This window comes from Python bivittatus, unplaced genomic scaffold (assembly GCF_059951505.1).
Source record: "Python bivittatus isolate LINGU-HERP-01145 unplaced genomic scaffold, Pbiv_v1 ctg000010_np1212, whole genome shotgun sequence".
Taxonomy (NCBI): domain Eukaryota; kingdom Metazoa; phylum Chordata; class Lepidosauria; order Squamata; family Pythonidae; genus Python; species Python bivittatus.
The window spans coordinates 3,577,372-3,602,936 of record NW_028277029.1 but is presented as its reverse complement, the minus strand read 5'-3'; the positions used below and the strand labels follow the sequence as shown (position 1 = coordinate 3,602,936).

General features: G+C 45.0%; 1 protein-coding gene across 7 annotated transcripts in view; it reads left to right on the top strand.

Moving 5' to 3' along the window:
- Window positions 1-25,565, top strand: part of PRR5 (proline rich 5) — a 58,161-nt gene that overhangs the window by 4,323 nt on the left and 28,273 nt on the right. For 2 of the 7 annotated variants that reach the window (XM_088150152.1, XM_007421229.4), the window contains exon 1: window positions 23,318-24,405. In XM_088150152.1, the coding sequence (XP_088006278.1) occupies window positions 24,275-24,405 (131 nt within the window). In that variant the 5' untranslated portion in view covers window positions 23,318-24,274. Of the gene's footprint in view, window positions 1-9,186; window positions 10,626-15,721; window positions 15,876-23,317; window positions 24,406-25,565 lie in introns of those variants that run through there. The other 5 variants (XM_088150094.1, XM_088150034.1, XM_088150223.1 and 2 more) reach the window with 5 other exon arrangements.

The following is a 25,565-nucleotide window of genomic DNA, read 5'->3' as shown; positions in this document are numbered from 1 at the left end:
GGGACTGTTTGCTGGAGCATTGGCTGGGTGAGGTTGGACTTGCCTGCTGCTCTCGGGGGAGAGATGAAGGGGGTGGGGGGAGAGATTCTGCCCGACAGGCCGACTGGGGTGAGGCTTTCCCGGCTGCCCGGGTGAGAGCAGGTAGTGGGAGGGCCGGAGTTAGAGCAGGGGGGGTTGTTGGTTGGGTGATGTGAAGGGGAGACGCTGCTGGGTCGAAGTGCTGAATGCTGGTAACCTAGTTAGATCAGCTGTCCCAGTTTAATAAAGGGTTCCCTTGGCTTCAGGATTGGAGGAGGTAGGGGAGGGAAGTGGGGGAGTATTTCATAGGGATAAGACATGGGGAGACAGGTCTGGCTTGGGAGTGGGGAAGGTGGCTTTGGAGTCCAAGACCGATGCTGTGTTCCAGCCCCCAAAACTGGTCTCTGGAGTTTGGTGGCTGTGGACTCCAGTGGCTCCTGCTTATCGGGGCACAACACGGAGCTGTGCAAAGGCCCTCTTGGCCACGGCGGACACCTGCTGCGAGTCCAGGAGGACCCCCAGGTGGACAGTCCCCAGAAGCAGGGGCCCTCAAATCCAGAGCCTTGCTAGAGTGGAGCTGAAGCCTCTTGTTCCCCATCCAGACCCTCAGAGCCCCCCACACTGAGACAGGACCTCCACGGCGTCACTCACATGACCCAGGTGTAGACAAAACTGGGTCTCATCCAGATACTGACGTTGCAGGGGGTATGTAAAAGGGGCGGGGCTTCAGTCCCGTGGTTGCAGCGGCCGTTTTGATTCGGTTTGACTCCTTCCCTGCCTTTTTAGCTCCCACCCTGCCTGCTGGTTTCCCCCTTGGAAGTTAGCCTTTCCTTTGGACCAGCGATTCCCAGCTTGGCCACTTTAAGAGGTGTGGACTTCCACACCTCTTAAAGTGGCCAAGCTGGGAATCGCTGGTTTACACTGTCAGCGGCTGGCGCTCCTTTCATTGACAGAAAGAGCCTGGACTGGTATTTTGCATGAAGAAGGAGCCTCTTGTGATGCAAACAGGCGAGAAGGTTTCCAAGAAGAGAAGTGCATCTAGAGATTTGAAACGGAAAGGTCGGTGTTCAGGGAAATAGCAAACCGCTCCATTCCTTTTTATTGTGGACCCCCCCACACACAATTTGCAACTCAGATCTAAGCCTAGTAAGAAATAGGACTCCATGAAGGAACTGTGAATCAATACTTAACCGACCGATGTTTGGATTTCTTTCACCTGGGATGGAAAAACGTGACCCGCGAATACTTGGAGAAGAGGAAAGTTTTAGGACAAACTGGCTGCCCAAAACGAGGCATGGAAAAGAGAGAGAGCGTGAAGAAGAGGGGGAAAGTTTAGCCCAGGGACCCGGAGAGAAGGGGTGGGGCTTCCGTCGTGTGGCTACCATCTTGACTTTTTTGCCTCACCCATCATCCCCAGCAGGCACCGCTGCCTGCCAAGTGTATTTTGAGCTTTTGGGTCGTCGAGGGCAAAGATTTCTTCTAAGTTCTGCAGATGTTCAGTGGGCGTTGGTGTTAGAAATTGTTGGTTTCATCTGAGGCGTTGCGTAGGAGAAAAAACGTGTGTCATCCAGACGGGAAACGAACACCCACATACTTCGAATAAATGCTCTATTTTACTGTACTGGGGCAGAGGTAAATGTTGGGGTCTTTGTTTCCTGTTTTAATTTGTCGAAGTGTCTGGTTGGGGGGGATTAATTGATCAAATAGAGCTGCCTGGGAAAGAAATATGAAGGGTGCCGAATGGTTGAAGGTAGAACATGGTTCCTCCACTAACTTTTAACTGGCTAAGTTGATGAAGTCTTCTTACCCAGCTCTACAAGGTGCAGGCCACATTGCAATGTGAATGAAGTCATGTTTGCTGTTGGGAAGTCAGATACATAGAAAAGTCTCTCTTTGGTTGGAAATTTTAGATCAGTGTTTCTCAACCTTGGCAACATGAAGATGTGTGGACTTCAACTCCCAGAATTCCCCAGCCAGCAAGGCTGGCTGGGGAATTCTGGGAGTTGAAGTCCACGCATCTTCAAGTTGCCAAGGTTGAGAAACAACTGGTTTAGTGGAAATCTCTACTGTAGGCTCCAGGAGAGTCAAAACAGTCAAGATGGTACTGCGACCATGTGATGAAAGCGCTGGCCTTGGATCACATGGTCATATGTGACTTTTTTGACCCTTCCCTGATTCAACCCCATGTAAAGGGAAATCTAAGCCTAGCTGTTTAATAGTTTAGCCAGTGAAGAGTAATTCATACAGAGGCATTCTTAACACCCTTAAAATTCAGCACAGAAGCCCATTTTTGTGAACATTTAATTTTGGTTTTTCTTTTACCCTAATAGAAAGAGCATTAGCAAGAAATCTGTACCTGCTAATTTAGCTATCTCAGCCCTTTTCCTTGAAAAGTTGTGTAACACAATGGGATGTCGTGATATATTATTATAATATAATTTAATGGAGTTCTTGGAGGTTTCCTGTAATTATCTTTAAAACGCAACGGGGTTTAGTTCAGAGTGAGTTGTGAATTGTAACATCAGCTTTGAAGGGGGGGTGTGCAATTTCAGATGGGCCGTTTTGAGTGTCACTGAAATTAAACATTGGCCGTTTCAAGGGCTGAGACTTGGCGCAATCAAGAGAGTTGGGAACTGCCTGAAAATTCAGGAGAGGGGAGATTATGGAAGAAAAATCTGTTGTTGGTCACGAGAAGACAGTTTACTCTTAATAGTCGTGGCATCTTCCTCTTTGAAGAAAGACAGAAAGAGAGAGAGAGAGAACAAAGGAAAGAAAGAAAGAAAGAGGGAGGGAAGGAAGGAAGGAAGGAAGGAGAGAGAGAAAGAGAAAGAAAGAAAGAAAGAAAGAAAGAAAGAAAGAAAGAAAGAAAGAAAGAAAGAAAGAAAGAAAGAGGGAGGGAAGGAAGGAAGGAAGGAAGGAAGGAGAGAGGGAGAGAGAGAGAAAGAAAGAAAGAGGGAAGGAAGGAAGGAAGGAAGGAGGGAGAGAGAGAGAGAAAGAAAGAAAAAGAAAAGAAAGAAAGAGGGAGGGAGGGAAGGAAGGAAGGAGGGGGGAGAGAGAGAGAGAGAGAGAGAAAGAAAGAAAGAAAGAAAGAAAGAAAGAAAGAAAGAAAGAAAGAAAGAAAGAAAGAAAGAAAGAAAGAAAAAGGGAGGGAAGGAAGGAAGGAAGGAAGGGGGGGAGAGAGAGAGAGAAAGAGAGAGAGAAGAAAGAAAGAAAGAAAGAAAGAAAGAAAGAAAGAAAGAAAGAAAGAAAGAAAGAAAGAAAGAAAAGGAATCTCCCCAAACTAGTCAACAGCTGTTTGCCAGCATTAAACCAAACTTCATCTTGTGCTTTTTGTAGATACGATGTTCACACTTCAGTTGTAAAATGCACAGATCCTACCCCATAGTGGCTTGGCCAATGAAAGGTCAGCGCTTCTCTCTTTTACAAATCAAGGTCCAGACCGCAGTTTCAGATCACCAATAAACCGTAGTTCATGTGGCCTTAACGAAAAGGGAAACGTTCCTCTGTCAGTCGTGCTTCTGATTCCTTCTGCTTTTGCCTCTGCGTTCTAGGGTGTTTTATTACAAAAGAGTGGAAAGTTTGCAGCGAGGTTACAGGGTTATGCTTGGCCCAAAGCCAAAAGAGTGGTATCGCGAACTGCCAGTATCGCGAACTGCCAGCAAAATTGGAAAATGGGGCGGGGGGAGAGAACAAAACTTTTAGACATATAAAGTACAAATCAGACATACGTGAATTGAAACCCGGACGTTTTTGGTAATAACCAGATTAGGCCTTTAGCCCCAGTCTGTTGCAAAGAGCTGCGTCAAATGCATTGGGCTCAGTCATGGCATTTTATGTTTTTTAATTTAATGTTTATGTTTTTAAGAGAAAGTTTTGTTTATTTGGGTCATCAACGTAAATGTGCTTTCATCCTGGTACGATTAAGCAGCTTCAAATTAAGAAATGTTCGTAAAAGAAGAAATCAGTGAATGGTTTAGATATGGCACGAGGTCCAAAGCACCCAAGCCAGCCGCATTTCGGTTTAGCGTGTTGTTTGACTTAGCCCAGCTGTTGAGGCTTATTCAGCAAACCATGATTAAACCTGGATTGGAGGAAAGGATGAACCCAGCCACTGTCTGAATTGATTGGGTCATACCTAGATTAAAACGGCCATTATATTCTTTACTTTGGAACGAGCCTGATAGAAAAAGAACAGACATTTGAGCTGGGAAGGCTAGGATTGATTAATGTCAATAGCGTGCTCTCAGTGCAGCTAACTAAATTTAAAATCAAATGCAAAAAGTTAAAAATGCAGAGTAAAAAACTGTAGCTAAAGACCAGAAGTGTGGGATATGAAGTGCATCTTAATCTGGATGTAACCTGCTCAGTCTAGAGCTTTATGGGTCCTTAAAATGAAATTTTAAGAAGTTATCTCGAACAAGTAAACTAAAATAAACCCTCAGCTAAATTCCACTCCCACTTAATCTTGTTAAAACCACAGACCCTCGACAATGACAGTGGGATATTTTTTGATATTTTATTGAACGTTGTCGTTGCCGTGCTGTTACTTGGACTTGGATTGTAAACCTCTGCAGACACACGTACAGGTGTGCGGTGGGACTGGCAGACAGATGTGAGCATTTATGGTGACTCCTAGAGAACATGGGAATTTCCCTACGGTGGACCACGGTTTGCAGTTTCCATTTGCCTCGTTTGTGTGTTCAGCTGTTCTCTGAGGGCTTCTTTCCCAGCTGAGTGTGGTTTTGATGACGGGAATTGGGACTCAGCTTTCCAGCTCAGCTCTAGAGGAGAAAAATTGAAGAGATGTTTGGATTTCCTCTTCCTAAACCTCAAAAATGTTACCAGAGCATTCAAGCTAGCCTAGGAAGAGAAAGGACTGTGCCATGGTGTCATTGAGCAAAGGACATCAGTGACATAGCTTCGTGACTTCTACCAGATGCTGTGGAGTCTTAGGGCCTAGGGTCGATTGAGAAAATTATCCCCGAGAAACATTTTTCTAAGCCAGCGAAACCAAACGTCAGAATGCATAATTATATTACAATGGGTATGAATGTAGCTTTGGCCAGCTTTCATTTCGTTAGGAGGTTTTTACATCATTTTATATTTATAAACATTCATATATTTTGGATAAATAGTGTATGTGGGAAAAGGTGGTGGGGAGGAGGAAACAATAGGACAGCGGTTCAGATGAAATAGAAACAAACCTGGTTGTAACTCCTGTACTTACCTTTTATCTGAGCGCAGTCTTCGAATTCGGAGCACGGATGGAATTCCTCGCAGACCAACATTGCAGCAGGATCCATCCCTGGCATTAAGCCATGATGTCGTTTGGCTGGTTTTAGTTTAGCAAATTGTATGAACTTGGTCAGTCATGGTTTATGCAAACTGTTATTTAGCGTGTTAGTGCAAACCAGGCGAGTTGGGATTTACTTTAAAACAAGTAAAATTAATTTGGAAACATGTGTGCGTGTCAAAAAATGCAGCCACAATGCAGGAAAAAAGGGACAATGGTGGCTTTTTTGACACACACACACATGGTTAAACAAACTATGGCCTAGCATAGTAGGTGAAATCAGCCTCTGGTTTGATACTCCAGGATACTAAGAAAACGAAGGCACGGATGCCTTATATTTTCATGGAGATCTTAGACCAGTCATTTGTACCCATGCCAGCCAAAACGTGAGTTGCGATGCAAACAGTCCAGCCGATCTCAAATTTATTCGGAGGCCCACCCCGCTTTCTTACGATTCTGAATTTCCACGACCAAACAGCTTGCAACTTTTGAGCAGCTGGCTGACTGTAAAAATTCAGTAGGGGTAGAATTCGGGGGAACGTGTTATTTTAGAGGACAGATACCGCCCTACTTAAGCTGGAGATTGGCGAGCTGTAAAGAAGGGCTGGCTTGTTTTAAACCATCTGGTCTTTGTTCCCTTTTTGGAATTTTGGTTTGTAGGTGGAAAGGTGGGCGGGGGAGCTGGCTTTGAAAGGCAGAATTGTGGCTAGAAGGATCTCCTGCTGCTGCTTATAAACAGGCGATCTAAATTAATGTGCACTTGCCTTTTCAGACACGCCAAACAGCCAGGACCAGCCATGAATGCTAAGTGCAAGCTGACAGCTAAATTGAAGAATATATTGCATTGCAAGCTAGGCTGGAAGAACTAGATTGACCCCCGTACCTCGCCGCCTCCTAGATTTTACACGATATAAATATACCTCTGACTAAAAGGATTTTTTTTCCTTCCTGATAATTTATGTTTCTGAAAGACATTCTGTGCAGACTGCCCCAGTTGCACACCCTTTTATTTTAAACATTTATATCTTACTGTAGAAGGGTCTGCAGGAACTTGATTAACACCTTATGTTGGCAGTGTCTGCCAGGAGGGGGCAATCAGGAAAATAGAGATGCAATGCATGTGGAAAGGGGCAGGGAAGTCGCGGCTGCCATCTTAACTTTATTGACCCCCTGCAGACCTTCCTGCTTTATATTCACTATAATCCTAATAAAACCGAAGTAGTTGTGCAATAGGTTTAAGGGAGGAAGTGCTTTAAAAGCTGCTGATTACAATACCTTAAACCAGGGCTGGGCAGGAAAGGGGTAAATTCAATTCTCAACAAGTGTCTTGTTGAATTCTACAGTTCAGAGCAAACGGAGTTGGAAGGAGGTGAGTTGGAGAAGATCCCCCCCCCCACATTTGTTACTGAAAGCAGGAAATGCCTGGCGTAAGGCATGATGACATCATGGTTCAGACAGTGTGAAGAATGCAATTACATCATTTGTATAATGACCTCATGATGTGTGTGACATCACTCCCTCCTGGCCCATAAGGAGCAAGAAAGTTGACTTGACTTAATATTGAGCAGAGTCTGTGGGTTCATCCCCTTTCCTTCTCTGGATGGGTGGTAACCTGGAGATGAGAAAAAGATGACATTGTATGTGGATGGCACTGCTAACAGTTCTGGTTTTACGTCTGCGGTTGTTCGGTGTGACTTCAGTTGATGTAGCCAAGAGTTGGTTTTCCAGCGATGGCAGCATTTGGACTCCATAGCCATAACCCATCTGGGGATGTTGACATGATTGCAGAGGTGTGGGGTGTCTCAAATATTTGAAATGGCTCCCCCCTACAACCTCCCTGTGTAAATTCTCGGTGCCCAGGTGTTGTGAAGGGCACTTTGCGTTGATGGTGTCTGATTTCATTGAGTCACTGTTTAACTGGGTAACTTTTCCAAAAGCCATAAAAAATGGCTTTCAAGCAGCCAGCATGCAAAAACACCCTCAGTTTTTCCAGAGACTTTGACCAGAGGCAATATTGTATTTCAGGAGAGGGGTGGGGGAAGGCATTCAAGTCTAAGTCTCTCTCTTCACGCATTTGTAGCTTGGTAGTAGTTGTCTGTCTCCAGCCCAAAATTTCAGTTCTCAGCCACTCAGAGTAGTAAGAAAAGAAACCCTCGAGTTGAGTTGAACTCCTGGTGTCTTCATGCACTTGGTGATAGTGCAGAAGTGATTTGCATTTTCTTCCAAGATGCGTGTTGACTTCCCAATCTGATATACAGCTGTGGAATTTTCTCGTGGTCTTCTTATCTTGCTATCTTGTTCTTTTTTGAGAGCACCCAAAGTCATCCAGATTTTGCCACCAGCTGTGATTTCCTGTGATGTAATTCTTTTGAAACTTGCAAAGTTTAACAGGAGTTTCTACTTCTTAACCTTGCATTCCCTGAACATCTTAGTTAAGTTACAGGGGTGTCCACAGGGTATGGTTAAAAAGTCAAGAGTGTGGTCACATTGGTGTGATCAGAGCTCTGCCCGTTATGTGCCATGCGCATAAAAAATGAGCAAGCTTTGACAACACCATGGTGGTTACCTACCCACGCCCTGGAGACAACCTTAACTAGGGGTTCTCACTGCATCAAAAGGATTCAAGTCAGCATCTGTGGTATAATCTCTTTGACTATCATACTTCAGTTCAGATTTGGAGATCTAAAATAGGTTCACTGTCTCCAGGTAGAGAAGAATCATCAGTTTTTACATTTTAAAACTCAGTGTCTTCTGGTTAAGAATTCAGCACAGAACTTTGCTACGGCTAATTTTTGTCCTGGGTGTGACACAGGTCTCTGTAGTATCTGCTGTATTTCCCTTTTGCATTTGTGCCAAAATGCAGAGAATCCCTCCTTTGTGCCGTTCTTAATTCTGCATCTCTAAATCTTTAGCTGGGGCAGATTTAAATAGGTTCTGAACAACAGAATTTGTTGGACTTTTTAAAATGAAATTCATTGAAGTGCCTTGGTAAATGTGTTGGTGTTCCTGTTTTACAAACGTCTACGCTTTGTTGCATACAAAGAGTGCAAAGTAGAAGAAATTTAAGCAGATAGTGTATGTGTACACACACACACAGACACACACATACATATATATATAAAATCTCTCATTTGAACAGGGCCAGATGCTTATTCTCAGATGCCCCAAATTTCCATTTGCTCTCCATTTCCTTGACAATGTTATTTCCCCCTTCAAATTACAAAATAGAAGCTTTGGGAGAAGCCCTGAGCATCATAATATAAATGAAATTCAATTCCAGAATTGGATTGTAAATGTCTGCCCATTCTAGGATCTGAAGCAGCCTAGACATGAACCAGAATTAAGGTTGGTCAAGTTGTTTTTCAATTCAAGCAGGAGAAAAAAGTCAGCACCAGTTTGATCCGTCCTCAGTCTAGGGAAGCTGCAAAATAGGGCCACATAAACTATGAATGATGGTTCAGAACTTTAAACCCTACATCCCAAATTGTAGTGTATAGTTTAGAAGTTATAGATTAAAATTTCGTCGCCGGGCTTTCAGGGAACAAAGAAAAATCAGAAAACAGTCATGGGGAAATGGTGTGAAGATGCCTGAATATGCTCTCTTGATCAAACCATCTTTCATTAAGCTACACTTGGGAATGAGGGGCATCTTTTCTGACAGACAGTGGTTGGATTTTTGCCATTTATGTCATCAGGTCAGTTGTGTTTCTCAAAGCCATAGAATAGTTCACCTTGACGAACTGTAGACATGGCTCAGAGCAGTGTTTTTCAACCTTGGCGACTTTAAGATGTGTGGACTTCAACTCCCAGAATTCCCCAGCCAGCCAGGCTGGCTGGGGAATTCTGGGAGTTGAAGTCCACACATCTTAAAGTCACCAAGGTTGAAAAACACTGGCTTAGAGCAAGCCATGACGAAAAGTTTCATCAACCTGCAGGGTTTAGTTGTAGCCTTTATTATACAAATGGAAGGCAAAATGGCAAAATGCATGATATATTTTGTTCCTGCACCTATCGTGGCTAACATTAGCAGACTTAGATCATACACTCAGCTTGGGGAAATTGGTTCCTGCAACTGGGATCTGTCCTCCTGCTTTTGCAGACATTGCAAATCGGTATTTTGTCATAGAAAAGTCCACACGAAGAGGTGGGCTTACGGCAGCAAACTTTGCAGATCTCCAGCGTTCAATAATGCATTATGAAAGTACCGGTAATACTCACCCTTCAGCTGAAGTTGGCAAAGATACAAGAATCACGTTTCTAAAAGGTTAAGAGATCCTGTGCAGAGATAAGCTTCACTCATTTTTTCCCGTGGGTGTCAACCCTGCCCTTTCTTATTTTCTGGTGGCTTCTGTACTTGTTGCTTAAGGTGGCTGGGCGCCTTTATTTCGAGTTCTCCCGTATAATCTTTTAAATGAAAAATATCGCAAGGTCAAGATACAATTGCACCCTCTACCTTCTACAATACACTCCGAGAACAGTCCAGATATAAAGATGCATCAAGGCAATCCAGTTATTTATCTAAATTATGAAAGGTACATATTGCCAATATGCAATTCATTTATTTTACTCTGCCCTAACTGTGTCCTGAGGAAATCTATTAAAGCAGTATTCTATTGATTTTTGAGGTCAAGTTATATTTCCTAGAATGCTTCTGAATTTTCAGGAAATATGCATTTGCCATTCTAAGGATAGACATGTCCTCTCAAAAACAAACATCTTTGGACCGCTAGAGGTTGGCTCCAAGATTGCACCATTCAGAAGACAGTGGTAAAGTTCTGACCTGGCTGGTTAATAATCTGCATATTAACACGTTAACACATGCAAGAATTCTCTGCAAGAAAGCACTGTATATTAATAGTACATTTTTAGAAGTTTCTTTATGAACAAAGAGTCAATGTATTCAACCATGGTATTTTTAATAACATTATATGGATGTGAAAGTTGGACGGTGAAGAAGACGACAAGTAGAAGCTTTCGAATTACGGCAATAAGGAAGGTTGACACAGGTACCACGGACTATCTGATGAACCAATCCATTGGTATTGGAAGAAATCCAGCCTATGCTTTCCTCAGAAACTAGAATGACAAGGCTGCAGCGTTCTTGCATGGGACATGTCATGTGGAGAGAAGGATTATTAGCGAAAGAGATCCTGCTTGACAAGGAAAACCCCGAAGAGGAAAAGCAGCGGCACCATGGACTGGTAGCATCTCAGCAGCCTTTGGATGCCATCGATTGTCTGCCTGGTTAAGACCAAACACAGTTCAGGATGACTGTCCACAGGGTCACCATGGGCCAACATCAAGTTAACGGCAGGTAATAGCATAGGTAATAGGCCAGCTATAATTTTACACCAAAAAATTGCTTGTTTTCAAGTTTCTTAAAATACTCTCCCATACAGGATTGCCAGTCGCTTTCCTGTTCCCGCAGCAGGAATGTGGGCGGGGCAAGAGGCTCAGAAGAGACCCTCCCTAGTTTTTGGGCTGTAAAGGGGACATCAGTCTTGCAAGTACTTTCAGACCTGCAAGATTGATGTCAGCCTTACGAGATAGACCAGACAGGAAACACAACCACATGAGCTAATTCTGCTTTATTGTAAGGCTACATCAACAGAATCTTGCAAGTCTGAAAGGACAAATCTCCTCCCTGTCTCCTTTACAGCCTGAGAAACTTGGGAGGGTCCCTTCTGAGCCTCTTGCCTCACCCACATTCCTGCTGCAGACGAAGCAGCCTTTTATCTGACTGTTCCCTTGGTTGTGTCTCACTGCCCTGTCTCCCAAGGTCATTCCCACATGCCATTACAATAGGTATATGTATGTATATATATATAATTCAGACTTGCAAAAAAATGTGTCCCTTTACACAACTTGGCCTCCTTTTTGAACTGCAGTGCCATCCTTCCCGCCTCTGTCCGCTATTGTTTGGTTTATTTTTGAACATGGATCTAGCCCTCTTTGGAATAGAGCAAAACCTTTGTCCAAAAGCAGGCAGTCCTGGGGATCAGTGGCCCTTAGCCTTGATGGCCGTGGGGCTGCCTCTGAAGGCCATCTGCTGGGAGACTGGTGGGCCTCCTTGGGCAGTTGGTTGGCCACTGGGAGAACAGATTGCTGGAATAGATGGGCCTGGGGTCCGATCCAGGAGGGTACAGCTTATGTTCGTGTCAGCTGATCAACAGTCTGTCTTTGAAGACACCCACTCAAAACACTGGTGCAAAACTAGAGCGAGTTTTGACAGGTGCTAACTCTGCTAGTCTAGCCATTGGTCAAAACTGACCTCCACCCCAGCCCAGCCAGTGCTATTGATCCTGTCTGGTGGGAGAGGATGGAGAAAATCCATCTCTCCCTATCCTTAGCATGCCCTATACGTTGGCAGTAAGGCAGGACCATTTTTCAGCACTGGCAAGATCAGGTCGCCAGTGGGAATAACAAATGTTATGTTGTTACAGGTTCAAGGATGGGTGGAGAGCAGTTTAAATGAACCATAAGAACACCCCAAATGTGGGAATCAGCCAGATCTCTTAAGATGTTGACTTTCTACTTGGAATTGAAGTATTGAATGTGAAAAGCCTGGCACGGTGGAAAATTTAGAGTCAGGGGAAGAATCAGATAAGCAGAGAAAGAAGAGCTATTATCAGATAAGATTTAATGTTTTGTATTGTAAGCCCTGGAGATGCGGCGTGCTGGAAGAGAACAGTGACTAATTTGTATTAAACATATTTGCGTGATGCCACAATCAAAGATGACTCTTGGCAGCTCACATAAAAATACATTGCAAAACAAACCCCACGCCAAAATAAAAACCCAACAGCGTATTTGAGAATTTATTTCAAAGCACTATCAATTATCGGCTGTGACTGATTCTTCAGTTCTTCCTACTCCTATTACATTATTATCATCATCATCAGTTTATGCATTACAGTATGAATTAAATGTATATGAAAGAAATGAAACTTGAATGCCAAAGATTGCAAGTCCCTTCGCCCCTGGCTTGAAATTCCAGTTTGTTCCTGGTCAACTTTCTCTCTCTGGTCTTGAAGCAATGTTTAACACACAGAGAGATGTGTTTGACGTTCATCATTCTGGGATCCTCTTGAAAGCCTTTTAGTTTGCGGGCAGCTGCTGTGGTTTATCTTTTCTTTCACTCCATCTTCCCAGTTGTTCTCTTTGGCCCTTCCCCTCCCTTTGCTACACACAGCTGTGTGGTTCGCAACCAGAGGAGGCCCTCCCAGTGGAGTTGCTCTCAGCAAAGCGGCTGAAGGCGTTCATTGTGTGTGCAAGGAGCTCCCTCTGCAGACGCACCAGGAAAATCCACTAATATTGAAAATAGAAGTGCCCCCCTCCCCCTGCAAAGCTCCAAATACCATTTTACCTTCCCTGGGAGAAAAGAACGACACACATTCGTTTGTATTTTTAAACCACACTCTATGCAGATGCTCCCTTACTCCTTGGGGCTGGAAATCCCAGCCTCTGGGGGATCCGGTCTGAACTTTTCGCCATGTGTATTCATCCACATATCCCCCTTTGAGATTTTATTTATTTGAAAGTGAGACACACACACACACACCTCCTCACACTAAGGCAAGATACTGATGGAACTGTCAATTCAAGGGAAATAAGAGAAAATGATATTCAGGGCAAAATAAAGTGGAAAGCCATCAGACAGCATTGAATTTGGGGCTGGTTGATCTTCTCCAGTTTTATTTTTAATTGTATATACCGAAAGAACTAAAGAGAAGAGTAATAGAAGTGTATATCTCTTCGCAAACAAACTGATCTTCCATACATATTCACACTTGGTTATACAATTGGATTGCAGACTGTTAATTCAATGCAGTCCAGGTGGTTGAACAATCCTCCTGTTGAGACTCTGGATCTTCCATAGCTAGCACTCTAGCTTCAACCACAGCGGTGGTCCATGTTTCTCTGGTTCATCCGGATGAGGATGGGGCCAGAGCGTTCTTCCTAATCCCAGGAGAACTGTCCCTAGAAGTGGAGAACATTTACTGAAAGGGAAGGGAAAGGCACGCTCCCTGCAGTTGCTAGCTGACGGACCTGGACAGGTGGTCTCCATTTTGCTATTGTTGTTCCTGGGACGTTACTGGTGCAGTTTTTAAATAGTTGTTGGCCTCCTGATACAGTAGATGTATTTGTTCTGCTTGGGTCATATTGAATGTGATGGAACATTGGGGACTGCCGTACCCAAAGGTCCTCCCTTAAGTCAATGAATTCAGGGTGAACTATTTTTCCCCTGAGTATGTCTTGCTGACTTTCAGTTAACTACCCAAAGTGGTCCAACCCTTGCAGGTTACAAATCTAGCAGCCTGCCACCGTCAAAAGGGCTGTGTGTTGACAACGTCCACCTGCCCTGTTGGAGCCCAGATGTCACTGTTAATGCACAAAAGTCAGGGGAAGAACTTCATTAGCTCTTTCTCACACATTGAATCCCAAGTCTTGTAGAAGGAGGTGGGGAGAAAGATGATAGGGCCATTTGCCTCCAAATAAAACTAGGCAGCTGTTCAGTTAATGATAGACTTGGGAAGAAGCTCTGGAAGATCAAAGTCAATCTCTCTTACTCAGGGAAGGTGCCAAATAGCTTGGGGAGGAGGAATGAAACTGCCGAGAAGGTTTTCATAACTCCATCTCCATCTTTTGGTGATCTGCAAAGGCTGGGCATCATCGCGCTTGGAGATTAAGCTCTGCGCAGGCTATTACATTTCCCTCTAGTCACCAAGCAACTGACAACCAGTGGTTTAAAATGATGCTGTTTGCTATATTAAATTTCACAGCTTTAGTTTTAGTTGACCTTAGTAAAATATAGACATTTTTTAGAAATGACAAAAAAGATCCTAAAGACGGTAGCTAGAACCAGAACAGCCAATGTTTACGGTAGACACAGAATTTCCACAGAGTTATTCAGAAGCTGTATTTAAAGTGTGTGTGTGTGTGTGTGTGTCATTGAGTAATGATAACTACTCCATCACACACCACAGTTTCTCTTTCAAAGTGTTCTTGACTCTGTGCCTCTGGTCTTACTGGAGCGTATTTTGTACACGTGTGTGTACAGGAACGTGATGCTCTAGCATTGCAAATGATCTCCCGGAGAAGCTCCAGGATGAATTAAGAGTATAGAAGCAAATATTTTAGAGCCTTGAATCTTGTTTCAGAGAACATAACATGAAAAAGAGTTTTAAGAAGCTTTGGGACAACATACAGGGAAGAATCCTTCCCCGCCCCCCCCCCCCCCAGCACTGGACGTTCACATTCCAGAAAACCTAGAAGTTAAGAACTTGAGTTCCTTGCCCAGTTTCACTGCTTTTTCCCCATAATAGAGAGAGGCTGAATGGAGTCTGGAAAATGGGCTTTCTTTGCCTAATTCATAGGCAGAATTCAACTTGGTGCGGAATTTAGGGGACGCTGGTGTAGAATGTTGATATCTTGGCTTAAACGCTCGGAGCCTTCGTTTCCCTCCTTTTATCCTGGTTCTAACAAACCACCACCAAGTGGGGCCTGCAAGGAAGGGGCAGGGGGCTTCTCGTCGCTGTTCCCAGCCGCCCTCCTGCCTTCTGGGCCTGCGCCCACCAGGATCCAGCCTCTTCCCCATCCCAGTCCTTTCCCTTCCACCTGCTAATGCGCAGACGGTGCCGTGTCTGCAGATCCGAATTAGAAGAAACAATAACTGTAATCATTGTAAAGTTGACTCCAGGAATAGGAGTCCTTTTTTAAAATCTTTTGAATGGATGGGATGCTGTGTATCGGAGAGAAGAAGACTACTCACTTATCCCAATTCTCTTTTCAGATGCTCAGAATGACGTGCAGAGCAAAAGCTAACTTTGATATTTATCTTCTCGTACATTCCCTCTTCCCAAAGCGTGCTAGATTTAAAATAGTTTCAAGCAACAACCAGGCTTCCCCTTCACTGTTTCTCTGGGTGAAATTGGTTCCTAGTGATGGATCACTTAAAGCTTTCCTTGATCTTTATTTAATTTACAGATAATGAAACATTTGCTGCAGCTTTCCTGCAGCTTTGGCCCAGCCATTTCCTCCAAATTGTTCATTAATCATTCATCGGCCTGCCTTCTGCAACTGCTGTGCTTATGGCTGGGATTATGGACGTGGAAGTGCTGTAGAATCGGTGCATCGATGCAAATGCTAACTGTTACGTTGTGTGAGCAGCACCTCGGTGATCCGCTCTGGTCTCAGAAACTAAGTAGGGTTGGGTCTGGTCATCCCTGGGGTGGGAGACCACACCAGGAAGTCCAGACTAGACAAGGAGTAAGCAAACAAGCAGACTATGCCAGAAGAAAGTTCAGTTTTTAAGAAAACTAAACAGGCTTGTCCATAAAGTCAGCAAGAGTGATGCTCAGCTGAAAGGAGACTTCCCATTTTTAATGATTTTTTTTTTTTAATCCGCAGAGCTTTTTCTCCAACATTGCTTACACAACTTTCATCAGCTGCCAGGATCCTCCATTTCTGACCCGCAGAAGGGGAAAGAGGGCACGCACGTGAGGGAAGAGCCCCATTATTTCGCCCACTTCTACTCCCTCCAGGTATCTGCAACCCTCAGCAGGTATGTTCCTTGTCAATGTTGGGATGCTGTTTGCTCAGCCGTAATACTCTTGGGGAATGCTTTCCCAAGCCCCGCCCCTGCCCCGCCCCCAAGAAACCAGAAGGGCTGGGGGTGCAGCCGTTGCAGAAGAAACACAATTCCGTGTCTGTTCCTGCATCCTTCAGGAAACACCCTTGGAGGCGCTGCTAACCGCTGCTATTCCTACTAGAAGCCTCAGCTGCTGTCTCGCACAGGGGGTCTGCAGGGGGGGTCCAAAAAGCCATGAGGGCGGCTGTGATTTCACAATCAAAGTCCCACTCCCTTTTAAGTGCATCAACGCAAGTCAAAAGGGAACGGGGCCATTGTGGACACCACCTCGTTTATTTTTGCCACTCCTGCAGATGTTCTTGGCTTCCCATGAGATTAACTGCCCTTCAGCCGGCAAAGAGGCTTGCGAGGGAGGAGAAAAATCTCAGGAGGCAGGAATCCCTCACCCTTGCACCCAATAGTCCCTTAATTTTATCTCCTCCCCCCCCCCCATCAAGCTTAATCATTTTGTGTCTTTCTAGGGACATTCACTGGCAGGAGACACTTAGCTTTCCTGTCAGGCAATTAGATTCTTCTTATCACTGATAATCCCAAAGTATCCATATTGCCCTTATGTATATCATCTTCATCTTCATCATCATCATCCTATCTTTTCTTTAGGATCCTAAAACGGTTTACGTGGGAATCTCCCTCCATTTTATACCTACCCCAACCTTGTGGGGCAGGTTGGGTTAAGAGTGATTGGCCCAAAGACCCCCATTGAGTTTCTGTGGTTGAGGGTTAAATGATTAAATGATCAGGTCATGATTGTTAAACATCCCAGTTTAGAAGCTTTGGGTACTTGGAGCCCAACTTGTCCTTGAGCAGTTATATTTTTCACTCAGGAACCGTCTGCTCCTTTATCACGTGAATTGTTAGGAACTGAGGAGATGTTCGGGTGCAACTGGCAACGGAAGTTGAGATTTTGCAGGCTTGATAGCCACAGGAAGGATTAATGGCTGCCTGCTCCATTAATTCCACTAAGTTTGTCCCATCAGGCTTTAAGATTCCAGAAATGGATTTGGTAATTCAGAATTTTCACCCAATAGCTGGGTGTCCACAGAGGGAGGCCAAAATATGCAAGGTGGTGGACATGGCATTGCCATCAAACTCCCACCTCTTTTGTACTATGGTCGTACCCACATATAAAAGGGATGGGATTTTGATCATGACACCATGCCTACCACCTTACACATTTTGACACCCACACCATGGCCCAATGCTGCTGCTGCGTCCACATCATTTATGCATGTTGTCTGCTTCTTACAGGCTGCTGTTGCATTAGCAGCGAAAAGGCCCATAACTATATATATATTTTTTAAATGCAATCGTATAAGGATAAGGTATTCAGCATGTGAGGAACATGTGCTAAATCACGGTATCTCGGGGCTGAAAAATATGTCAGTTCAGATAGGTATTATTTTTTCACATTTTTCAGATACACCTTTTCTCAGTGGCTTCTGGTTGCATCCTTGGTGACCAGCCAGTAGAGGGAGCCATTTTCCACAAGGAAACTTAAGTTTGCTATCTGGTTACTACTGATATTACTAATGGCCTAGGCCAGTGTTCCTCCACCTTGGCCGCTTGAAGATGCGTGGACTTCAACTCCCAGAATTCCCCAGCCATCATGGCTGGCTGGGGAATTCTGGGAGTTGAAGTCCACGCATCTTCAAGCGGCCAAGGTGGAGGAACACTGGTCTAGGGTAACACTCAGGGGACTGAGTTTGGGGAACAAATTACATAGGGTTTTTTGGATGCATTTTGTTTTGGAAGGAAAAGGAATTGAACGATCCAAGAAGGGAATGTCCTTTTTCAAACGGATATGCAAGTCTTGGTTTCCCTTTGTATTTCAGGGTAGTTGTTGGCCGGACTACCAGATCTGAGCTGCAAACCCCCAGATGAGCACTAGAGGGCAGTAGCCGCTTCGTCGGTCTGCTCTTTGCCGCCCTCTAGTGGTGATGCAGAGTTTTACAGGGCGGATCTAACAGTCTTCCTGTTCTTTGTGTTTTGGTGAAGGCTGGGAGCATAACCAGACATTAGTTGGAGGGTGTGGGCATGGGGTATTTTGAGCTAATGACCCTTTGCTTTGGGTCTTAAAGGATGTGAGGGTTTTTCCCTCCATTTAGTTGGCACTAGGCATCCTTTGTGTATCTTGGCATTTTAGTCTGAAGAACAAGGAAGGATAATCAGAAGTAACTGGAACAACGTTGGCTGAAGTCCTAGATTTGAAATGACTGGCCAAATATTTGGGCAGGTGCTTTGGGCTGTATAAATATGGCATTGAGCAAAGCTCAGTTTATAGCTGAGTCTCATGGCAAGCCGCCTTGGCTGACCTAGTGAGCTAAGCGGGGTCTTTGGAAATAAATATGAATAAATATCTAAAGAGCAGCGCCATCCGGGGAAGGTTATCAAAATCTGCAAGATGGCGGATAGAGTTGCAGGACCGAAGGCCTGCTCCTGCATGGGTGCCCTCTTTCAGATGTTGAGCTCGTAAGAGTCTGCAGGATTCATGGCTTCTGTCAAAATGAGAAAAGCAGCTTTGCACTGTAAGGATGCAGGCTCCGCCCCTTTCAGACATGCGCACAGCACCCCTGAGCACGTACAAAAGGCGTGGAACTCACATTGCATCAGCCCTACACGGCTTTAGTCCTTGGATTCCCCCGGCAGGTGCCGCTGCTCCTAAAATTAAGAAAAATAAACAGAATTATTTAGAAGAAGTCGTTATGCATTCATGCGCATAACATTAAATACATGGAACGCTCAGTTCTGTCTCTAAGAAGAATGACAATTGTATGAACATTAGTTTTGCAAATCCCCATCTACCCGGTGCATAAGTGGGTAGGTTTTGCCCACAGATACTGCAATTAAGGGTTGTCATTGGGATTCTAAAAGAGAAGAAAAATACTTATAAAGAATCCTTGTCCAATCCCTTAAGGACAATGCTAATTTTCCCTAAGCAAAAATTTCAACCCTCTTTTCAAAGAATCAGGAAGTTTGCACTGTTCATGCTTACCCAGATCCGCCTAAAGGTGACTGTCAAGGAAATGTCCAAGGGCTGGTGAGGAGGAAGAATGAAAATGGAGCTAAGTAAGGGGAAATTCCCCGGCTGCTTTAAGTTCAGAGAAAGCTAGATTTGCAACCTGTACCCTGTACCTCTCTACCCCCTTCAGGATTGATTGATTGATTTTGTGACGTCAAGTCATTGTCGACTCTTAGTGACCACATAGGTAGATTTGCTCCATGAGGACCTCTCCCCAGCCTGGTCCTTCAGCTGTTTCACTGGTGCCCCACCACCACTGCAGCTGAGTCCCTTCCAAATGCTGTACGCTACCATGGCAAAGATAAGAATCATGATTTATGAGTCCTGACTGAAGGAAAAAAGTATTGGCCTGGCTACTCTTGGAGAATAATAGAGGAATACAGAATAAGTGAAATGTGATTTCTGGTTAAGAACAAGCCAGGGGGTTGAGTGCCAAGAGAACTGGAGCGAAACAAAGATTTCCAAGGATTTACTATCAGGACAAGTAAAGATTGCCATGAGTGAAGACTTTGCTTCGTTTTGTTTGGTAGGGTTACCCTACCCCCTAATTTGGAGTGACTACATGGGGTTCTTTTTTTTTTTTTTTTTGAGACCAGACAAGATCGGTAAGAGATTACCATTAAAGGAAAGGAAGGCGTAGATGTAGATTGCAAGGACTCCCTTGAGTCAAACTTCTTGTGACTTCATGTCCACGTCTGTACCATTTTCTTGGCAACAATATAGAAGCAGTTTGCTGTTCCCTTCTTCCTGGTTGTTCTTTAAACTTCCCAGTCTAACTTACAGACCTACAATTCCTGATCGTTGCCCATCCAGGTAGAAACCACAGGGCATCCTGCTTACCTTCTGCTAAATCAGTATCAGTGACTTGGAGTAAATTAAGAACGATGTAGAAATATTGTTCTTAAAAAAACCAAACCGGAGGAAGTCCAGGGCACCATCAGTGACTTGGAGAGAAAGAAACCTGGTCAGATCCCCTCTGGGTGCCATGGGGAACATTGTGGGAGAAAGTCAGCACCAAGACTGAGTCAGAGCCAGAGGAAAGAACAGGAGGCAGATCCAAGGGAGGAGCCCAAGTGATGTCGAAGGACAGCTGAGGTAGGAAGGAGCCTCTCCAGCCTCAGGGATCCTGTTCCTCAAATGAGGCTGAACTGGAATAGGAAGCCCTCTCTGATCCAGGAAGATTGATTGGATGGGGTCTTACTCCAAAGCTTTTACTCCAAAGCTTCAACATTTACTCCAAAGCTACCACCCATTGGATCTTCACTTGGCTGCTGTCCAGAGCCTTGGCTTGGAGGATCTGCTGGACTTTACAAGCTTTAAAAGAGCCCTGGATTAAAATTAAGAACAACTGTGGAAAAATACACAGAGCTTTGAATTTTATGGAGCCTTAAGGACAGAAAGGACAAGCCCTTGGTGAGATAAGGACTTAGCCATGTGGAAATCTTGCCCTGAAACACATTGGCTCATAGATCCTGCATCCTCATAAACAGGATTAGATTGTTTAGAAGACTGTGTTGCAGTAGGTCAAAATGACCTAAGCAAAAATCTGCCAGACTGGGAGTCTTCATTTTGTCCCCACGCGATTGGGCAATCCCCATCCAGTGGACTAAATGCATCCTGTGACATTTCAGCCTCTCAAAGAGGCTGAACATGGTCTGAGGATTCATGCCCCAGGCAGGAGATAGGGCTAGGTGGCCTCCAAGGTCCCTTCCTACCTAGCATGCTATGATTTTGACAGCAAAAATAGGATGCTCTCTGTGATTTTAGGCAGAAAAGAGATGCACATCCAGAGCATTAATGCTCCTATTTCTTTTTTAAAAGTGAGGAAAAACACTCTAACATGTCAATCCCCCCCATGTCACTGTTGAAGCTAAACAAAAAAATCCAAAATGTCCCAAACTTCCCAAAAATGTTTGCTATCTTCCATTAGACGACTGACCTGTCTTCGTGCTTTCTTGTTCCTACAGATGTGACATAAAAAAGGAAGAAATCTTGTTTCAATCTGATTGTGTAAATCTGCGTTGCTACATTTATAACCACAGTGGATATCCGTGGTTTTCTGTTGTTGTTTTCTCTTGCAACTGTTGAATATTTCTGCTCCCTTTTTCTCAAGAACTTAGTTGTATCTTTGGTTAAACACAAGAATCCTGGCTAGGACGCTTTTTAAAATGAGATAGGCAGCAGCAAATAGAAGTCAAATCTTTAAGATCTGATAAGAAATACAAAAGGTAGAATTCAAATTTATTAATTATAAAATCTGTCTAACAAGAGTGAAAGACCACTTTTATGCCATCCTAATTATGCTGTGTTTTCTTACATTTATATTTTCTGAATAGTAATCTTGCTAGGGCTCAAGGTCCTTATTCTATAGAGGGAGCTGGCTTTATTTTCCAGCATTTCTTTATTGTTGCAATTACGTGCCACCTTTGCTCTTAAGACCCAAGACACAGGGCCTTGTTTGATCCTCTTGGCAAGAGCCTGGCAAAGGACAGAAAGCTGAGAGAAAGAGGGTGGCCCAGGTTCCCTCGTCCAAGCCCAACCCTGCCACCACGGTGGTCTCTGCCTCTTTGAAAGACGCAAAGATGAACTTGAAATAAGCCACGGAGCCATTCCTGGAGGAGAGTCTGACTCCCAGGACCTAAAATAAGACAGGAGTTCTTGTGAAACAGATGAATATTGAACTTCAGGACCGAATGTAGAGAAGAGCATTTTCTGAATGAGATTTTCAGTGGCTGGGATACATCCTTTGCTGTTATCTCTTTGCACACTCAAGTGGCACAGAATAAGAGGAGAGGGAAACTCTTGGAAGGGAGGTGACCAAAGGAGGTGCAAATGAGAAATAATTCCCTTTTATGGAGCTCTAGAACGACCCATGAACGCTGCCCTCTTCTCCATCCGGTAGATGGTCTTGAAAAGCCAAGCAGGATTACCTTTCAGATAGGACACTGGGAAATCTCCAGGTTGTAGGCTAGATGGGGAAGTTGCTAAGAAGAGAGCATGTTGATTGTCTACCAAGTCACTAGTCATCATGCTCAACTCAAAGGAGATGTTACCGTTCCCACCACTTTGCTTTTTTTCCAAGGGGCAGATTACTTCATCCAGTCATTTGCTGCATTAATGGGTCAAAGTGAAGCACAGCATCAGAGAAATTCCTGGTTGGGGTAGGAGGAGAGCCATGTTATGACTGCTTCTGTATAAGGCCTATGAATTGGCCCTTCACCTTGGGGAAGTTTTGACAGTGAAGGAGAAGCAGCTGCCTTAGGACATTTTGGTGGACCAAGAAGACTCACACCTAGACGGTGTTTCTTTGTCCTTTCTCCCAAACAAGCTGTCTTGGCTATCTCAGTGCCTCACTTTTCATAAACTCATGGAGTGTAAGGGTTAGAACGAACCTCAGAGATTTGATTGATTGATTGATTGATTGATTGATTGATTGATTGATTGACTGCTTGCTTGCTTGCTTGCTTGATATGCCACCTGACTCTCAATAATTCTGGGTGGCTCACATCAACTAAAACAAGATGAAACATGATTAATAACAAGTAACAAATCAGTGATGGTGAGAATGACAAACTGGAGAGGAACAAAGCAGAGGGGCTTCACTTTCCATGGCCAAAGGTCTGCCTGAGATCATCTAGCCCAGCATAGTCTACAAGCACAGCAGCTTTGACAAATAGCCTTCTGGCCTTTCCAGTCTTCAGAAGCCTCTTCCGTTATCCAACAGCCCTTCCCACCAAAAAGTCCCGTCTCAGATCATGCGAGAACAAACACATTCGGAGGGCAAGGGGCAATTCCTAGCTATTTAATACAGCAGATATCATTGGACATGCTAGCTTGGGAGTGTGACTGTTGTCCCCAATGACTGATTGCCCTGACTGACTAACATAGGGGTCCCAGGGTGTATGTGTGCTGATCTTCCCACGGAACAAAGTGGCTAATTTCTGAATGAACTCGGTCATTCTGCCCTGGAGTATGGTAGCACCTGAAGCTGGAAAATAGACGGGGCGTCCCTTCCAGGTTTTCTGGAAAGTGGGCAGTCTCTGCTATGAGCTGCGGAGAACCAGGCCTGCCTCCAGGCTAGGGTTGCACGTGGGGCTGCACACCTGGAAGTGTTGGCTGTTGTTTTTCAGCGCGCACATTTTGTTTTGTCCTGAAATTCTTGTTGCTTCCTTGTGCCTTATCAAACAGCTGTTACTAGTGAATAATGCTGCTGGTTAGGAACTCCATGACCATTATGCAGTACGTGCTGCCTGTTACTTGGTCCTCTGCCTGCCTGTTTCCATGAAAATGGAACATTTCCAGAAACTGGGATTCCTGCCACCTCCTTGATTTCCAGGTTGGCGTAACCAAGAAGTGAATACGTAGAAAATGCCTGATGCTCCAAGTCAGATGATAATCGTGTGCCGTGAGCCCTTTGGGACTTTAACACTCTGCCTGCAGGCTGAGACCCTGACGTGGTTAGATAGGCCCCTTATGGCGCATCTCCATCCCCGCTCAGGGAGACGGAGGAGGCCGAGCCCTGTGCCAGTCAGCCCTCGGGGCCGGACCTCTCCTGAGCAGCTTTGCAAAAACGAGCACGGCCTCTTTAAACAGGTGAGACGAGAGGAGGCTCCTTGGCCCTTTTCGGCTCAGGCACGCAGCAGCTGATTTGTTCTTCGCCCCGACGGAAGAGAGAGAAGCTGTGCGTGCGTGTTGTAAGGTGGCAGAGTTTCAGCCGTTGTGAAACTTTGCTGTGAAATTTCCATACGTCACATTTTGTGGGTAGCTCCCCCCGCCGGCGGCTCATTGCGATGAGCTCCCCTCATTGGCGGCTTCATCTCCAGTTACAGGAGGAGGAGGAACCCTCTGCCAATTCAGTGAAAGAAATGTTTACTGGGGCAGGTGGAACATCTGGGCTGAATGAGCGTCTCCATCTGTTGAGGGCCAGGAGAAGGGAAGCGCGGTGATTCCTTGGTGGTGGCCGGAAGGGCCCCTTCAGAAAGCCGTGCCAACCTGTTGCAATGATTAACCGGGCTGTGCCCTGTCAGAAGTGCCCTGATGAAGGGTTTTGTCTTCTTGCTGGCAGAGGAGCGTTCTCTAGAGACTGGTTCTCTTTTCTTTTCTTTGTTTTGTTCTTCTTTCCTGTTGGTTTTCCTTTCTTGTCTTTTTTTTAAGTTTCACTTTTGAACAGCAGACGGAGACCTTCTGCCCAGAACTTGCCCCCATTGGGCGCGCCCGGCTCGGCTGCGTGTGTGTGTGTGGTGAAAAGGATGGGGTTTCTCTAGCCGCCGCGCACAATACCGCCGATCTGACCATGAGGACTCTTCGCAGGTTGAAGTTCATGAGTTCGCCCAGCCTCAGCGATCTGGGCAAGAGAGAGACGGCCGCCTTGGACGAGCGGGGGACCCAGCAGCAGCGGGCCTGCTGCAATGCCACCTGGAACAGGTAGGGCTGGGCGCGCCTCTTCCCCCGCTCCCCTCCCCAGCAGAGCCCCCCCCCAAGAAACACCGCCCACTTGGTGGCTTTGGGCACCGACGGGTCGATTGATTGATTTCCCCCAGCCCCCAAAGCTGCAGCAGAACGCAGTTTGCCCCTTGAGGATCGCGCTGATTTTGAAAAATGCATACCAGGATATCCTTTCCTTTCTCCATTCCATTGGTGTGCACCAATTGGCCTGCCTTTGGAAGGAAACAAACGGTGTGCATTTTGGAATGAGAAGCATTGCATGTCTCCTGGTGATTATCAGTAATAAGCACTCCCAGGGTGAACAACTGAACGTTTGTGATCTCCCAAAAGTCCTCTGGAGCACAGAAGTCGTACCTGCTTGCAACCCCGGGCCCTTTTGCAGAATCGCTTTGTGGCTGGGAGATACCACGAAAAGACCTGTCTGCTTTAAGGAACGACAGACAGGTGCCGGGTTGCACTCGCCCGCCCTCCAAAGCACTTTTTGGAGACCGAATCTGAGTGCTGCACAGAACTACTGGGTACGCGGGTAACTAGAAAGAAAGAAGTAGTAACTGGAAAGAAATTTTATTGGAGGAATTGGGCTTTTTCTTGTCCTTCGCCCGTCCTGTAATTAAAACTTGTTTATTGCCAGGGACATCCACGGGGTGGGAGGTCAAAACACTCAAGAAAATCGTCATGACTGTGCAATCAAAGCCTTGCCTCACTTTATATGCACTGCACGTGCCACACATGGAAAGGGACAGAACTATGACCATCATCTTGACTTTGACTCACACGAAAACAACAGACGCTCCTGGGCATTACCAAGACAACTAAGCCTGCTTGTCTCTTTCTTATCTCATTATCCTTTCTCAGTCTAGTTTACTTACACTCGACTTTCTATTATTTCAGAGTCGGAGGTAGAATCTCTCTTGCGCGTGCTGCTAAAACGTCCATTATGTGCCCAATGGTGATCCGGTTTAATACTGCCAATTGCTAGTAACTCTAATTGCCATTGCAACCAAGAGGTTATTACCCTCTCCCTGGGTAACTCCTCTTCAGAAACCTCGAAGAAGGTTGCAGACTTCTTATCGAAAGAAGTTACGCTTTTTCAGTCAATAGTGCAAATACTCAGGTCATATTTGAAAGTTGCAGGTGAT